The 17,985-nt window shown below is 40.1% G+C and overlaps 1 protein-coding gene across 3 annotated transcripts in view; it reads left to right on the forward strand.

The window, feature by feature from the left end:
- Positions 1 to 17,985, forward strand: part of ELP4 (elongator acetyltransferase complex subunit 4) — a 344,496-nt gene that overhangs the window by 316,044 nt on the left and 10,467 nt on the right. For 2 of the 3 annotated variants that reach the window (XM_006128898.5, XM_089778599.1), the window contains one exon: positions 7,898 to 8,746. The exons of the other annotated variant lie outside the window; for it this stretch is intronic. In XM_006128898.5, the coding sequence (XP_006128960.3) occupies positions 7,898 to 8,029 (132 nt within the window). In that variant the 3' untranslated portion in view covers positions 8,030 to 8,746. Of the gene's footprint in view, positions 1 to 7,897; positions 8,747 to 17,985 lie in introns of those variants that run through there. 3 annotated transcript variants of the gene reach the window in all.

The raw sequence follows: 17,985 nt of genomic DNA on the forward strand, positions 1-17,985 counted from the left end.
CCCAGCTCCCTCCCAGACCTCACAACTTCTCCCCCTTCTGCACCAACCTCCCTCCCACATCCTGCATCCCATCCCTATCCTACTTGCTGGCAGCCCTGTCTCACACACTGTACCCCTTGTTTTTGTCCTTACCCCAGAGCCTAAGAAGATCCACTAACTGTGGAACCCCAGAAAAGTAAATCTGGTCTATAAAAAGCCCTGAACCTCAGTCCCCTCGCCCTCCATTCTCTTCACCCCGTGAGGCTGAAGCGCCAGAGGAATGAGGTGTCTCAGTTGAGGCCATATCAATGAGGGGTGGGGGTCTTTGGAGGTGTTTTTTCCCTTCTTACTTGTGTGGTCCCCAACTGACTTTTTTGTGGGTCAGTGACCTCCAACCCAAAAAAGGGTCCCCACTCCTGCCATGAATAAAGAAAACATTGAAACCTTTTGTGTTGGATGTAATATTTTACTTTATGAAGTTTAATAAACTAACATGAGAAAGTTAAAACACTTCATCTGTTTCATAATTTAAATTAAACCATTCTCCCTAGCTGCAACTAGTTCAGAAAATAAGGTCACTGTACTCAGCCTGGCCTTGCCTCCTCTACCCCAACCTTCCCCCAGCACACAGATCCGTGAATAAATTAAATATTTGTAAGCCACTTCTGAAAGGTTGCCGACCCCTGCACTAAAAGGTAAGATCTGCATCTTAATTTATTAATGAAGCTGCTGTAAGTTGGACTATCATTGACTTTAAAAAGTATCACCAGCACTCAGACCCAAATATAGAGGTAAATAAGTAAAATCTCAGCACTCCTCCTCTGAAAGGTTGCTGACCCCGCTGTACATTGTAAGTGATGAGCTGGAGGGGTTCAAGCTGAGGGCTGTAGGTGATGACCAGTGGCGTTCTGTTATTTGCCTTGTTGAGCCTATCGTAAATTAGGTGATTTCTGGGTATTTGTCTGGTTTTGTCAATTATTTCCGACTTCCCCAGGTGGGTATATAAGTTTTAAGAATGCTTGATAAAGATCTGGTATGTGTTTGTGGCATTGGAGTAGAGACGGTTGTATATTAGAGCTGGGCTTTAGACAGCGGATCATGTGATGTGTCCTGGATGGAAGCTAGAGACATGTAGGTAAGAACAGCAGTCAGTAGGTTTCTGGTATAGAGTGGTTTTTATGTGAACATCTTTTATGTGTCTGTACTGTCCAGGAAGTGGATCTCTTGTATGGACTGGACCAGCTGAGGTTGATAGTAAGGTGGAAATTGTTGAAATCCCTGTGGAATTCTTGAAGATTCTCCTTCCCGTAGATCCATATGATAATGATGTCACCAATGTAGCCTAAGTAGAGATGAGGCAGTAGGGGATAGGAACTGAGGAAACATTGTTCTAGGTCAGCCATAAAAATGTTGGCTTATTGTGGGGTTATGGGGCTACCCATAGCAGTGCCACTGCCTTGAAGGTATAAATTGTCCCCAAATCAAAAATAGTTGTGGATGAGGACAAAGTCGCATAGCTCAGCCACCAGGTGTGCCATGACATGATCAGGGATACTCTTTCTGACAGCTTGTAGTCCATCCTTGCGTGGAATATTGGTGTCAAGAGCTTCTGCACCCCTGGTGGCCAGGATGGTGTTTTCAGGAAGATTACTGATCCATTGTAGTTTCCTTAGGAAGTCAGTGGTGTCTTGAGGATAGCTAAGAGCGCTGATAGCATAGGGTCTGAGGAGAGTTTCAACATAGTCAGATAATCATGGTGAGGGTTCCAGAGCCTGAGATGATGGGATGTCTGGGATTTCCAGGTTTATGGATCTTGGTTAGCAAATAGAATAGCCTTGGTTAGGTCTTTAGGGGTAAGTCTGTATAGATTTGATCCCGTGCTATCACAGGGAGTTTTTGGAGCAGATGGTGTAGTTTTTTGGGGTATTTTTCAATGAGATCAGAGGGAAGAGGCCTGTAGAATGTGGTATTGTTGAGTTGATTGGCAGCCTCCTGTTCGTAATCTGAACTATTCGTAATGACTACAGCACCCCCTTCGTCAGCCTCTTTGATTATAATGTCAGTTGTTTTTGAGGCTGTGCATAGCATTGCATTCAGCAGTTATATGTCACATGATGTTGTTTGTTCACAGTGTCAGCCTGTGCACGTTTGCAGATGCAATCAACGTCATTTTGACCTTCGGGAGGAGTCCATATTTTGGTAGGATCCTGTGAGTCAGGGCAATGTTCAGTGGTGCGTTGGAAATATTCCTTTAGTTGGAGACGGCAAAAATAGGCTTCCGGGTCACTGCAGAACTGTGCCATTTGTGTGGAAGTGGTAGGGCAAAAAAGAGTTTCTGAGATAGGACAGACTGTTCTGCCGGGTTAAGTATTTGGTTGGATAGATTAATGAGAAATACTAGTTCGCCACAGGAGGTGTTATCTCCTGCCCAACAAAAGAAGGACGTGACACAAACCAGTGTGGATTTGTTGATTGTACCCACACCACACCCATTAGGAAGAGACAGGTATGCACATTCATATGATCAACTTTAACTCTGGGGAAAAGGTCGGGGGGGAGAGGGAGGGAAGCCCTGACAAGAAGGAGCTGTATCATTATGCTTATTGGGCTGTAAAGGGGCAAGGATTACTAACCATAAGCAAAGATCCCTGGTGCTTGGTCTCAGTTACCCTGAAGGACATACAGAACTTGCTTGTTAGAGAAGCGTCTGTTACCTTTTGAAACCTAAGACTATAACTCATCTGTGTGTATACATGCAGGCCCATACTAGGAGTTTTCTGTGGGGGGTGCTTTTTTTGTAAACATGGACTACAATTTTTTTTAAATATAAAGGAGTTCAAAAATATTTGTGCAATGAGTGTGTATAAGAGAGGTTTATGAAAAATTTGAGTGGAAACAGTAAAATGATTTTGTTATAACATACTAAAAATGTATATAGTAATAAAGGTTTTATAGAAATTACTTTCTGGTATCTTGCTGAAGTATCTTAAGTGAAAAACAATACTCCAAAATATTCCAGTCTTCTTTTTCAGAGTTTTTCAGTTAAAACTATACATAGGCTAGTAGTAGTGAAGTACATTTTAGGTAACAGCAAACTTTTCTTCATGACAGTAAGTTCACAGCAGTGTCTAAGATATGTTCACAGTTAGAATAAACAGAATAAAACTTGTGCTTTATAAAAATAAAAAGGAAAATTAACTCCAAGGTACAAATCAAAGTACAAAAACCGCTGCAAGTGCTATAATAGGAACACGGATGAAATTGCTAACACCAGTAACTACTAGTTACTTAAATGATTTTGAGTATTAGCCATTAAAAAAAAGCAAATAGTGCCATGACATGCATTGCACAATGATACAGATAAATGATGAAATGATGCATTGCATAGTGGTAATACAGAGAAATGATGAAGTGTTCAGCGTAATAAGAGAAATAGACATAACGTTTTCAAAGGAGCAAAACTATAATTAAAATGGATTACCAGAATGGAAGTGCAAGTCAGGGAATCACAGTAGCTGATAAGACAAATTTGTGAACTGTTATGAGGCTTCACATTGACATATAAACTGATAAAAAAACTTCTAGATCCTAAAAATGTTACACACTCCCTCACACACTGTATGTGAGATGTTTTACAGCATTCAGTCTCCTGCACTGTAGCAATGCAGAAAGATATCAGGCTCTGTGTGGATATCAGGGAGAGCCAAGGCATTAGGGAAGCTGTACCTCTAAGAGCACAGTCAGGAAGCTGCCCTGTGCTCCCACATTTTGCCCTGTGATGGGAAATAAAACCCCTCTCTTCCCCTCCACCCTGCCTTTGCACACTCCAATCACCCCTCCTCCCCCCCCCCCACCTGATTTTTCCTTTCCAGCCCCTCTTCTGCCTCACCCTAAAGTTAGTTGGGCCCCTCCAGGCCAATTAATTTCTGTCCCCCTGCTTACACCCTGCCCATCCCCCTGCTCTGATTTGACCCCTGAACTCTTTTTAAATGCTGGTAAAGAGTCAGAAGCAGCATCTGAATCCATGTAATGGCAGAGTGAGGGCAGCAGCAACAACTGCTCTTACTGAGCATGCTCAGCACACCCTAAGTAGTGAATTCTGAGATGCTGTTGCTTCTGTCACTACACCTGTGTAGGGGAGGGGCTGACAGTCCGGGAGCTGGTTGCGGTACAGAGCCTCCAAGCGTCCACTAGGGCTTTTTTCCATTTAGCCTGCTTTTGCGCAAAACGTGTTAGCTGCCTGTCTACACTGGCCCTTTTGCGCAAAAACATTTGCGCAAGAGGGCTTTTTCCTGAGCGGGAGCGTGAAAGTATTTGCGCAAGAAGCACTGATTTCGCACAGTAGAACATCAGTGCTCTTCCGCAAATTCAAGCAGCCAGTGTAGACGGCTGGCAAGTTTTTGCACAAAATCTTGCCAGTCTAGACACACCCTAAGTGTAATATGGGTGCAAAGCATTCTTTTTAATATGGTAAAACAGAAATGTATTTAAACATATCTCTTTAATGTGTATGTTTGCCTTTACTATTTCTCATGACTTGATACTGTGACATCAAAAAGTGCCCTGCAGTACTGAAAGAAAACAAACACTAATCCATCTTGCAGAAATTAAAATCAAAATATTTCAGTAATACATTACTGCAGTATGAAGTCTTATTTGGCCAATACATATCACTTATAACATGTTATACTAGGGACTTTGGGGCCTGAATGCATAAAATGTGGGTCCAAGAAAAAAATAATGACATTGTGTGCTTTGTAAACTTTTTTCCATTGAAGACTTACATAGTGCAGATAGCTGTAAACACAATGTACAGTTTTCTATAAAAGAGCACATATATTTCTGGATAATGATATGCCTCACATGTAATGTATTGCATATATACATACTCGCTTTCAGCAATATTGTATGCCTTTTCATTCTGTACATAACTTTTATGTCTTCTCTGATCTCCTGGAAAACACACGCTCCAATATACACATAGCCTTTTATTCTGCAAGTTGAACCTCTCTAGTCCAGCACTCTCTGGTCTGGCAACGTCTGTGGTCGGCATGATTTTAGTTAGGTACATGTCCACTTTTTATGAGTGTGGCCAAGTTTCCCATGGTCCCATAAAGTTTGTTTACAGCTACCAGTCCTGGCTCTCAGTGTTCTGTGCTGTTATTTAGCTCTAATTTACCCCAAAATGTCTTCTAAGTGCCCAGTAAGCAGTGGCAGTGTTGGCAATGCTACTACACAATACTGACCTTCCATGGTTTAGCAAATTCTCTGGTTTGGCACCAGTCAGTCCCCAGGGTGCCAGACTTGAGGTTCAATTTGTATTACATGCAGCTTTGAATGACTGCTGCACCTACTGGTTAATAAAAAAATACTCTAATGTTTAACCAGCCGGATTGTTAGGCAAATAGCACATAGTCCATCTCTAGAGCTAGCTCCAGTTGTACAACCCTGCAATCCAACAATAAATCTAACAATCAGATTGTACAGTGGGGAAGGAGAGCTACTAACTGATCACACTATGAAGGCTGAGGTGTTGACTGCTGATTTTGCTTCAGTCTTCATTAAAATAGTTAATTGTGATCAGATACTCAACACAATTAATAACAAGGGGAAGTGAACATGAGCCATAACAGGGAAATAACAAGGCTGACCAATATTTAGATAAGTTAGATATACTCAAGTAGGCAGGACGTCATGAAATTTATCCTAGGGTGCTGAAGCATGCTCAGAACTATTAACAATGATATCTGAGAAATCATGGCTGATGGGTGAGGTCCCAGACTGGAGAGATGAGCGTCCGTCACGGGGGCCGTCAGAATTGCTTGGCCCTTTGGCAAGGAGGGGCAGTTCTGTGCTTCCGAAAGGGGCCAGGCCACAGACGGAAGGGCCAGGGTTGGGGCAGCTGGCCCTCAGAGCCGCCTGGACTGTGCTGCACTGCCATCCCCTCCCCCTAGCCAGCCCTTAGCCCCCCCCCCCCCCCCCCCCAGGACTCGGGTGGCAATTTATAGGACCTGGGGCTCCAGACACTGCCACGGTTGCAGGGGCAGTGGCCACAAGCCAAGGGCCCTTTTGAATCAGTGGGCCCCATGGCAGTTGCCCTCTTCCCCATCAGCAGGCCTTGCAACCACAGTACCTAACTTTGAAAAGGACAACAAAGCGCTCCAAGGAATTATGAGCCAGCCTGTCTTTGATACCTGGAAAGATACTAGACCAAATTTGTGATCAGTTTGTAAGTACCTGGAGAATAACAGGGTCATCGAAAACTTTTCCGTTAAAAGCATTTCCGGAAAATCATGCCAGTGTAGACGTAGCCCATATGTAAGATATTGGAAGAAATGTTCCTGCTCCACTTGGCATTGATGAGACCTGCGCTAGAGTACTGTGTCCAATTTGGATGCTACGTTTTAGGAAAGATGTGATCAAATTGAAGAATGTCCAGAGGAAAGCAACAAAAGTGATAAAAGGTTTAGAAAAACTAATAAAAGGTGAAAAAAATTGGGCATGTTAAGTCTTGAGAAAAGACAACCGAGTGGGGACCTGATAAGTCTTCAACTACGTTGAGGGCTGTTATAAAGAGGATTGTGATTAATTCTCCATGTCCTCTGAAAATAAGACAAGAATAAATGGGTTTAACCCTGCAAGAAGGGAGATTTGGATTAGCTTTTATGAAAACTTTTCTAACCATCCAGGTGAGCCAGCTCTGGAATACGTTTCCAAGAGAAACTGTGGAATCCCCATCCGTGGAGGTTTTTAAGGACAGGTTTGACAGACACCTGTCAGGGATAGCCTAGGTATACTTAGTCCTGCCTCAGCAAAGGTGGCTGGACTTGATGACATCTGTTCCAGGTGTATAGTCCCATGTTCTGTGATTGCGAGAAAAAAGGTGGGATTTTTTTTTGTGTGCGCTGCTTTTCGGTTGTTTTTCTTAAGTTTTTATAAAGTAGAATCTTCAAAAAAGTCAAGAAGGCACAAAATAAAAGGAAAATGTATATACTTAAAATCAACAACTTAAATATAAGAAAAACATAGTTCAGTAAAACAGCAAATAAAAGTGAACATAAATCTCTGAGGTCTGGCAACATCCACCAACCTCTCTCATTGCTATCCTGCTGTCGTGAGAACTGTAAATTTAAACAGGATAGCCACATAGGTCAGCCTTTTCACTTGTTATTTCAAAATAACTCCCCAGTGTAGACCAGAGCTGATTGTGGACAAATCATGTAATATGTCTGCCTCAGTTTCCTCATTTGTAAAGTGGACTCAACAGTGTTTATTACCTCACATGGTATTGCAAGGTTGAATTTATTAGTATATAATTGTATAAGAATTACAGATGGAATATGTCATGGAAATAAAAAGTATTATTATTAAGATTTGGCAATCTTATAGTAAGTAGATAGACAAGCCTTTAGCTTCTTATGTTATGTAATCAATGTGATATGTATCTATCATCAGTGATATATTGCTTATTGCCTTTAAACTCAGTCACAAGACATTATTTGTCTGTGTAGAATGTTTGAGATACAGTAATGTTTATATTGTGATGAGATATCAAGTACAGGGCTCTATCTTGCTGTTAATGCTCAAGCACAATTGCCATTTACTTCAAGATATTAAGGATCAGGCCCAGAGTTACATCTAGATACATTTTACAAACATAGATTTCCACTTCAGAAATATTTATGAGGGGGAAGAAACAAGAAACAACAAAAAGCAATATTTTGCAAAGATACCATTTGTAATATCTGGATACCAGTTTGAAAAATGATTGCAACAATATTGGATAAATAAAAGTAAACATTGATTAACAGAAAAATAGAAATGCATTTTGAAATATTCTATCAAAAGCAAATTTAGTTACAATTCTTCTTTTCTCTCTTTCTCTCTCCCACTCTCTGCTGAAAATCTTCCGCCATAGCGACTGCATTTGCCTCCAGACTTGTCAGACACAGTGAGCCGCTCAAGCAAACAGGATCTGGCAGAATCCACCAAACTGCTGAGCTCAGGATGTGGTGCGATGGCCACGGGCAAGAAGCACCTGGACTTCTAGTGATTTCTACTTAGCAATTTCACTCCGATGTACATGACACTCTAATTATGATTGTTAATGACTTATGAAAATATTTTTCTTAATGATTTGACCCAGCAGTCCTTAAAAATACCCATTATGAGAAGAGGCCTCGTTTTCTCATCTTGGTTTCTTTGAAGACGTTTGTTATTTGTTTGCTTTTTTTTTTTTTACAAAATATGCCTCATAGGTTTTGTTACATTGAAAAAATGCTGCATTGCATTGTTATTCTGGAAATGTAGAATATTTTGTTCTTGTCAGAGAAATATCAGAATTATATTTGTTGTTAAAGTTGAAGATGTTTAATGAAACAATAACAAATGTGTTGTTTTTCACAAGCTAAATGTGTCTGATTTACATGATTGTATTAAACATTGATTATAAATGTAAAATATAAATTAGACAGTATTGTGAACATTATTAAATGAGATTAAGGAATTCATTATCATGTCTTATTTTAAAGCCAAATTTAGCAATTATTATTTGGAAAAAAAAATAGTACATCTGATGTCAAAACCAAAAGTAGTATATATGACATTATTTTACAAAGTATATAAACAATGCATTCAAAAATGTATTGCAGTTTTTCATATGTGTTCTACTGTGTCAATAATTAAATTGATAAAGAATTTTTCCATAGTAAGAATATATTATAGATAATTAGTTTGCCTTATGGGTTAATAAATGTATTAAAATGCACTTGAGTGGAATTTAGTAAACATTGAAAAAAGAATTGATTTCCTTGTGTAGTTCAAAACAGTAATCCCAAACAATTGAAGTCAGCACTATGAAATTATGTCAACAGACATAATTCAAGATTGAAATTCAAACTGACAGCTACATTAATGGTAGAAAACCAGAAGAGTGCACTGGAGCTTGGGGAAGAGTATCACAGAATTCTGGTCTAAAACACAACAGAAAATAAAACTAATTCAGGTTTTCATACCTTTAGGTACACTATTTATGAACTTATGAATATTTTGTGTGTGTGTGCGTGTGCGTGTGTGTGTGCATGGGTGCGTGTATGTAATTTCCAGATAAAAAACTATTAAATATGTTTTAAACCTCTCTTATATATTACTTTGAATTTGGAATACTTGGCAGTACTGATCTGTAAATTACATTGTTTTATATTATTTCTTATGAAGCAGACTTCCATTTTGAAAGGTGGCATATAGGTACATTGGTACTTCCAAACCAGATTTTAGATTACCTTAGCTTACCTAAAATTCAGCCTTTATAATAGGAAATAATATGGCTAGAGTGAAATTGACTTTCCAAATAACATTTTACTATAATACAATAATGTTAATGTATTTGATAAGATTCAAACTGAAAAGTTGATTAAATGGTTTGCTTTTCTTATACTATCCAGGTTTTACTTTATTTGTTCTTGACAACACTGTGTGTAAAACAAAGACATAGCTTTTAAAACTGTCTAACTAATATGATGAATGTCAATCACTTAAAAAACTCCACTGTAGCATAAACACATACTGTATACAGCTTTTATTCTGAATTAGAATAATTGAATCAATGACAGTGATTTGCCAGGATGTCAAATCTATCCATCATATCCTGTCACTACCAGTTTATTTTTTGTGATCAGAATCAAAAAGACTACTATTTTGTCATCAGCTATTTCATTAGTTGTAACAATCAGGATTTCTTTTCTCTCGCTTTTTTTTAAAGATATGCCTATTTTATTTTTTTATTTCTAAAAACGTGAATCTTTTTTTTATCAAAGTTTCAGAACAGAGCTGTCAGTTTCATAAAGCTTATACCAATATCCTTATACCAATATATTTATACCAATATACTTAAATCACCATTGATTTCAAAAACATCATTTCTCTTTTTGCATTAGAAATAGCTCTGAGCAGAAATTTTCATCAAATGCTTATTACCTTTAGAAACTTTTAAATATTTGAATTCAAATAATGTAAACAAAATGTACATATTCTATATGGAAACATATATGAGTATAGACATCTGAAATTTGAAGTCATCAGGTATATACATTTCTTGTCAGCATAGTTAATGGGTCATTGACTTAACACACAGGTGGAAAATATCACTAAACTTCACAGCCAATTTCTAATTAATATATGACTTGGAAATAGATGGTAAATACTGTATGTCTATATAAATATAATATTTATGACTTCAATTTCAAGTGCTAAAATAGATTAGCATAGAAATGTTAAAAAATATTTTGACTAATAAGTAAAAGGGAAATTGCCTACAAAACGATATTAAAATGATTTTTCTTTTGTTTGTTTTTTCTAATTCACTGAACATGCTGTGTGAAATAAGTTTTACAATATGCATATGTACAGTGTTCACCTAAGGCAAAAACATGTAGCAAAATTTTACCTCTCTTTTCTTCAAAAATATTGTGCCGGTTACAACAAAATATATGACAGTGACTTGGTTTTCCCAGTAAATCAGATGAGTAAATTAAAGTTATTTCACCCTGTTTAATAGTGTGTATAATGTAGTGTTCCACTGGATCCACAAATCAACCTTTTCTCTCTCCTTTTTTAGTTTGTGGTATTGGATAAAATATTTAGCCATAACATTGAATTTGCTATGAAATTTCCCTGTACTCACTTTTAAGTGTCTGGCATATGGCCCTCGGAACCTTGTATGCAAATATTCCACTAGATTTTGCCTCTTTTCATTTGCTAATAAATATTTTTATTATAGGAAGCATATCAGATACTTGAACTGACGGACTCTATGTTTCCTCACAGACTGCCATAATTAATTGCTGACTCTACTTTGCACACCTCCTCCAGAGCCTTGGTGTTGATTTGGCTGGGACATCTTTATGAGAATTAAAATGATTCAAATTTCTGTTTAGATAGGTATTTTCTTTTCCTCGGTAAATGTTATGGATTGCAGAGTTTAGTGTTTTAGTTTTCAGGTTATTGTTATGAAAAAGAAGAAATTGAGCTACCTACATCTCAGTGGGCTTCAAGCTGAAGCCACTACGCTTCTTGCATTGAGACTGATGTTAGGTCTAAAACATACCAGCATAGAGACAAAACAGTCTCTTTGCAGTCCCAATTCAAACTTATACCCAGATCTTGACACAAGTATGAAAAAAAGCAATAATGAAATTTTAAAGAGTTGACTCTTTAATACGTCAAATAAGATTCTTTATGGAATATATGTAAAGTTGAGGCTATCGAAATACAGGTATTTGAAATGTGAGGAGCGTATGATGAGATATTAAACTATAGCTTTTTTTAATGTACTTGTAAAGGAATTTGTAAAGCCACTTTGCAGTTGTAGCTCTATTCAACGTTATGTAACAATAGCTATTAACACTAGAAGATGAGCATTAAACTACTTCAAATTTGATGCATGTAATAACGTAGAAGCCAACAAGGTGCCACCTTAACATTTAATTTAAAATAACTGTTATTCCGAATAGGAATTTGGGGAAAATACAAAAGTATAAATTATAAAAATACTGATCGGTCAAGTATTGAAAACCAAAGCAAGCCTGAAGGCTTTGTGATACTTGAGATTTCTTAGGTTGATTCTTAGACTGGAAGAGAGTAAGTTTAAAATTACAGGCAGCCCCCAGGTTATGTACAAGATAGGGACTGTAGGTTTGTTCTTAAGTTGAATCTGTATGTAAGTCGGAACTGGCGTCCAGATTCAGCCGCTGCTGAAACTGATCAGTTTCAACAGCAGCTGAATCTGGACGCCAGTTCTGACTTACATACAGATTCAACTTACGAACCCCAGGCATCCCCCAGTCAGCTGCTGCTGAAACTGATCAGCGGCTGATTCCAGGAAGTCCGGGGCAGGGGATTCCTGTAGTCAGCCACTGGTCAGTTTCAGCAGTGGCTGACTTGGGGACGCCTGGGGGAGAGCAGCTGCGGTGCTGCTGGGTTGGTCCAGTAGCGCAGCCGCTCCTCGGCGCTACTGGACCAACCGAGCAGCACCCCAGCTGCTCTGCCCCAGGCGTCCTGATTCAGCCGCTGCTGAAACTGACCAGCAGTGGCTGAATCAGGACGTCTGGGGCAGAGCAGCTGGGGTGCTGCCGGGTTGGTCCAGTAGCGCCCAGAGCGGCGCTACGGGACCAACCGGCAGTGCCCCAGCTGTTGTACCACATGCGTCTGGAGCAAAGCCACGGAGCACGGGGGCAGCGGGACAGCCCAGACGCGCCATGGCTGTCCTGCTGCCCTCGGGCTCCTTGGCTTTGCTCTGCTTTGCTCCCCGTCCCCCTGGTCTGCAGACCAGGGAGACGGGGAGCAAAGCAGAGCAAAGCCGCAGTGCATGCGGGCAGCGGACAGCCCAGACGCGTCTGGGCTGTCCACTGCCCGCGTGCTCCGCCACTTTGCTTCCTCTCCCTGGTCTGCTGGAGACCAGGGAGATGGGCCCCGTTCGTAACTGCGGATCCGACTTAAGTCGGATCCGCGTGACTCGGGGACTGCCTGTAATCAAAGAAGCTGGTTTTGAATTATACGTTTTAGGTAAACAAGTAGTTTTTCACTTTGGGTGCAGCTACACAGCACACTAAGCTCTAAATAAGACATGCAATTTTCACTACACAAATTGCATCTCTTATTTAGATTCTATTTTGATATAGCTTATTTTGAAATTTGGTATGTCTACACAGCGCCAAATTTCAAAATAATGTCCTGTTTCAAGACATCCTTTAACCCTTGTGTAACGAGGATTACAGGGATGCCGAAATAGCATTCCTGTTATTTTGAAAAATATTTAGAAAAAACAGGCAGCTTGTTAAGATGTGGGGAAATACTTTTAACGTACCCTTAATTGTCCACTCACAATTTAAAAACAAATTGGTCAAAAAGCCTCAAGCTTGTTTTACATATTTGACCTCAATGAGATTGAGGCCTTTGGTTTTACTTTACATGTCTGTAGTTCTTGGTCCTGAACTTGCTTTGACATATGCGAAAGCTGACCCTCATGCTCAATTAAATCAATGCACAGATGTAATGCTAGTAGAGCCCAATATGAGATGGGAAATCCTATTTTTATGGGCTTTTTCTGCAATCTTGCTCAAACAAAACATCCACAAATTCTGTCTCTCTCCTTGCGTTAGTCTGGTGTAAAACCAATATATGAGAGAGAAAATAGTACTAAGAGGAGATTTGCTCAAGCAATGACTGCGAAATTAAGCTCTCAGTTATTTAAAGGAATATTGTCTAGTTAAATTCAGCCCAAATTAAAACATTGACATGCTTTTTTAGAACCTGAAACAGAACAATTTCCAAAATGGAAAATAAAATTTGAAAAAAATCCACAAACATTCCTCTATGGCAGGGGTGGGCAATAAAACAGCGGTGGATCACCAGGGTTAACCTCTGGTGGGATGCTGCCACTATATTTACCTGCTCCTCCACAGGTGCAAGCAATCACAGCTCCCATTGGCCAGGAATGGTGATCCGCGGCCAATGTGAGCTGCAATCCCCCATATCTGCAGAGGTGCAAGCAAATGTGGGGTCCCCTGGTGGGCTAACCCTGGTGGACCAAATCCAACCCATGGGCCAGTATTTGCCCACTTCCACTCTATAGTGTTTGAAATACAAACACTGAAATTAAGAATCTGAAGTAGTTTCCACTGATTTAATTGTCTAAGCAAAGAGGAAAGCAAAAAGTGAGTATTTAGCATAAAGATTAACAGAGTGGGTTTTTTAAATGTTTATATGTTACAAGTGAAGTATTAATTGTAACGTGCACCAAGAAATTTGCAGTATTTTGTTTCTGTGCTAACCAAATCCCTTTAATTTTTCCATGTATATCTTCTGTGAAATATCTTTAAATCTGTTCACAGAACTTTTCAGCTTGAGCATAGATAGGCGAAAGAATCTACAAGTTGCAGGAGAGAAGTTTTCAGGGGTCAAGGAATTTACAAACTGCTGGTGCAGCTGGCAGAGCTCATATGTCTCCAGGGAGGGAAAAACTGAAGTTTATAACCGTTACAATTTTTAACTGCTAGAATTTACGTAAAGTCTGTTGGGTGTCTGGGAGCAATTGCAACCTCTGCTGGGAGACTTCATGCAAGCTACAGTTCCTGCCTGGCACCTGAAAAAAACTTTGCTGGGGCTCTCACAATACATCTGTTCACTACCTGACCCGGCTACAATGCACCTTTGGAGGTCAGCATCCTGTGAGTGGGGTGTCTGGTCTTCACGCTAGGACCCTACCCTAGACAAAACCAAGTGAGCTGCCTTAGCGAAAGCCAGGTGACTTTCCTGCCCACCCAAGATTTCAGATACGCTGCCCACTACACTTCACCATTAGGGTGAAGATAATAGATGTGATGAGGTGGGTGTGGTCTGAAAGATTCCTGAAGTCAAAATGAAACTAAAACAGACTAATGATTTCTGGTTTTGTGTAACTCTTATGGTGCTCCCATCAGACAGAGATGAGAGTGCATTTCCGGGCTTGTTGAGTGTGTCTCTTCTACCTATCCACATTAGTGAGAGACTTTACTGTGGACATTTCTGACATAGCCACACCTCATCTGTCCACTCTCTCGACACAGGCAGTAGAAAACATCCTTTGCAACGAACTCTCCTCTCTATCCAATAGAAGCCTCTCGTCAGCTCCGGCTGTTCCTGATAGAGCTTTACAGCCTTCCCTGCCGTTCTTAGGGAACACTGTGTGCCCTGTAATTCAGACATGTATTCTGAGACTTAGAAAGAGGTGAGTGGTGGATATGTGAAAAATATAGAAGGGATAAACTGACAAAGGATAGCAGGGGACAGAGTTACCATTTGTGCGGGAACTTTAACTTTTCATTTCCTTATTTTACAAGCTTTAATGTTTTAATATAAAATTTTCCTAAGTGAAACTCATTTTCAACCTTCACACTATCCAACAACCAGACTCTGATCTCACTGAAGTTTTTGGCAAAATGTCCATTGGCTTCACTGAGACCCTTATTCTTCCCCCCCAAAAAAATTGACAATACGTGATTATGATTAAATTGCAGCTACTCAAGTGACTACAAAACTCAAAGCTATATTCTAGGGCTGTGTCTACACTGGCACGATCTTGCGCAAAAGCAGCCGCTCTTGCGCAAAAACTTGCTACCTGTCTACACTGGCCATGAGTTCTTGCACAAGTGAACTGATGTTCTAATGTATAAAATCAGGGCTTCTTGCGCCAGAACTCTGACGCTCCCGCTCAGGAATAAGCCCTTTTGCGCAACAGTTCTTGCACAAGAGGCCAGTGTAGACAGGCAACATGAATTTCTTGCGCAAGAAAGCCCTATGGTTAAAATGGCCATCAGAGCTTTCTTGCACAAGAGAGCAACTACACTGGCATGGATGCTCTTGTGCAAAAGCACATCTTTTGTGCAAATGCACATGCCTTTGTAGATGCTCTCTTCTGGAAGAGTTTTTGAACAAGAACTCTTCCACAAAAGAGTTCTTGTGCAAGATCATGCCAATGTAGACGTAGCCTAGCACCATTGCTAATAGGAACAAGATTCCAACTCTTTCAAATGAAAAGCAAACCCACAACATTTAGGTCCCAGTGTGGGCCCATATACCATACTCCTATTGAACGCAATGGAGCCCGTCAGGGGCAGCAGTCTAGCCACATGAATTAGGCTGAATGAAGGTTCTTGGCCTTATACTGTAAATTCTTCTGACAAGGTCTGTTTCTCCATATGTGTTTGAACAGTACAATGGTGGAGGGGGGGAGGGAAGGGTCTAGTCCAGAGTGGTCTCTGGGAATTTCTACAACAGAAATAAACAAATAGGCTGTGTCTAGACTGGCCAGTTTTTCCAGAAAATCAGCCACTTTTGCGGAAAAACTTGCCAGCTGTCTACACTAGCCGCTTGAATTTCCGCAAAAGCACTGACGGTCTCATGTAAGATTATCAGTGTTCTTGCAGAAATACTATGCTGCTCCCCTTCGGGCAAAAATCCTTTTGCGCAAAGCTTTTGCGCAAAAGGGCCAGTGTAGTCAGCTCAGATTTGTTTTGCGCAAAAGCGCGTCTAGATTGGCACAGACGGTTTTCCGCAAAAAGCGCTTTTGCGGAAAAGCGTCCATGCCAATCTAAACGCTCTGTTCCGCAAATGCTTTTAACAGAAAACTTTTCCATTAAAAGCATTTCCGGAAAATCATGCCGGTCTAGACGTAGCCATAGACAACAAGAAAAATGTTTCAAATTCCTTGAAAGTTCAAGGAAACAAACGTAATTGGGAAAAAGTAGTTCAGTTAAACAATCAGGTTGGAGCAATTCTGCTGTGCTTTCCTAGTCTACTACCCCATATTATTGCCTCATTGCATGCCTGCCCAGGCCTCATTGCATGCCTGCCCCCCACTTTTTTATGAGGGTCATATATTTGTGATTAAAAAACATAGCTACCGAATTAGGCTTCTTTTGGTTAACCAAGCAGGTCTCTTATTGATGAGAAGTCCTTTAAATGCAAACTGTCCATTTTCTTTGGCCCAGCAATCTGAAATTCATAAGATACGAAACATCTCTTCCTGCCATGCCACTTTTCTGAAGGGTCCTCACCCAGAGCAGTCTAAGAAATGCCACTTGTCAGGAAAACCTTTCTTTCCAGATTACTTGGCTGAGCAAAATGCTGTTTTCTTTCTAAGAAAGGGACAAGTGAAAGGCGGTGCTATGACCTTGTGTGCCTGAATTAGAACTAACAGGGCTGGAGATGGAGGAGAGGAGCCTCTTTAGCTACACTTGGAGCAATACTTGACTCCTGTTGGTGTTAAGGGCAAGTGGAAATAAACTAGCAAAACAAATAGGGCATTTGTAAGTGTCTCCAGTGAATGCTGTGCTACCAGAAAATACAGAGTGAAGTGTAACTTTACAATAAAGTTATAAATTGTACATTTTATTTGGTTATAATAAGACATGACGACTCAAGCAGAATAAAATACCCCAAGAGCTCTGAATACTAGGCGAGGGCACAGATACAAGAGCTGAGTTCTTCATCCGTCCTAGCTTGCTGTTTGCAGCAGTATACTTCTAGCCTCTGAAAAACGTATTTCCTATCCCATGGATCGGACTAAACTAACCTGAAATCATCCAGGATTATTTTGCTCACCTTCTACGGTAATGGTGGAATTCTTTTCCCAACCTTCACCCTGGATTTTACAGTCCTGATTGGAGAGTGATGATTCCTGTCTCATTTAAATAGGTGCCATTTGACTCATGGGCTCCCTTTAAAAACAATTAAACAATTAAAAGCAGCATCTCAGCAGTGTGATTCAGAAGTGATTCCATTGTGTACATAGTCATGAAAGGGCACTGACCTGAATGTTATAGTAAAACTGTTTAGGTTATTATGCTTCTCACTGAAGATGTCAGTATCTTAGCTAGAACAGAATGGTTAAAATTACAAAATACGGTATGAAGAACCCAGCATTCACGTGCGGATTCTTGTTCTGCTGATAAATGGGAAATGGCATGTGAGCTGTCGAGATGGACTAATAAATTATGTAGAAAGTGGCCTTATGAAATAAAGGAGTTTTTAAGCTAACAGAAAAGGCATATTCCTATAAGAACCAATGGCTAATGGGCCTGGATCAGACTGACAGAAATATGTGATTAACACTGAGTGATGTTCCATAGTACATTTCAGGCTTCTTGGATAATACATCTGTAGAAGGGTAAAGTGAAACTTTGGATTCATTAAAGACAATAAAAAATATCATTAGAGGCTCTTCAGAGCACACTGAAGATTTCAATGCAGTCAGTCCCTGGGAAAGAAGCAAAGAGTTCTCATTCTCTCTCTCTCTCTGAAAGTCTAGAAAAGCTTTCTCTGCTTAGTTAGATATTTGGGTGCTTTGAGGTCTAGCCTGCCCTTGAGCAAGTAACCAGGAACTGGCATTAGCGCTCACACAGTTTGAGAGGTTGTATTCACTCCCCTACCCATTCTAGGGAAGAGGGTCTTGACAGAACTAGACACATG

Source organism: Pelodiscus sinensis, chromosome 5, assembly GCF_052426305.1.
Source record: "Pelodiscus sinensis isolate ZL-2025 chromosome 5, ASM5242630v1, whole genome shotgun sequence".
Classification (NCBI taxonomy): Eukaryota; Metazoa; Chordata; order Testudines; family Trionychidae; genus Pelodiscus; species Pelodiscus sinensis.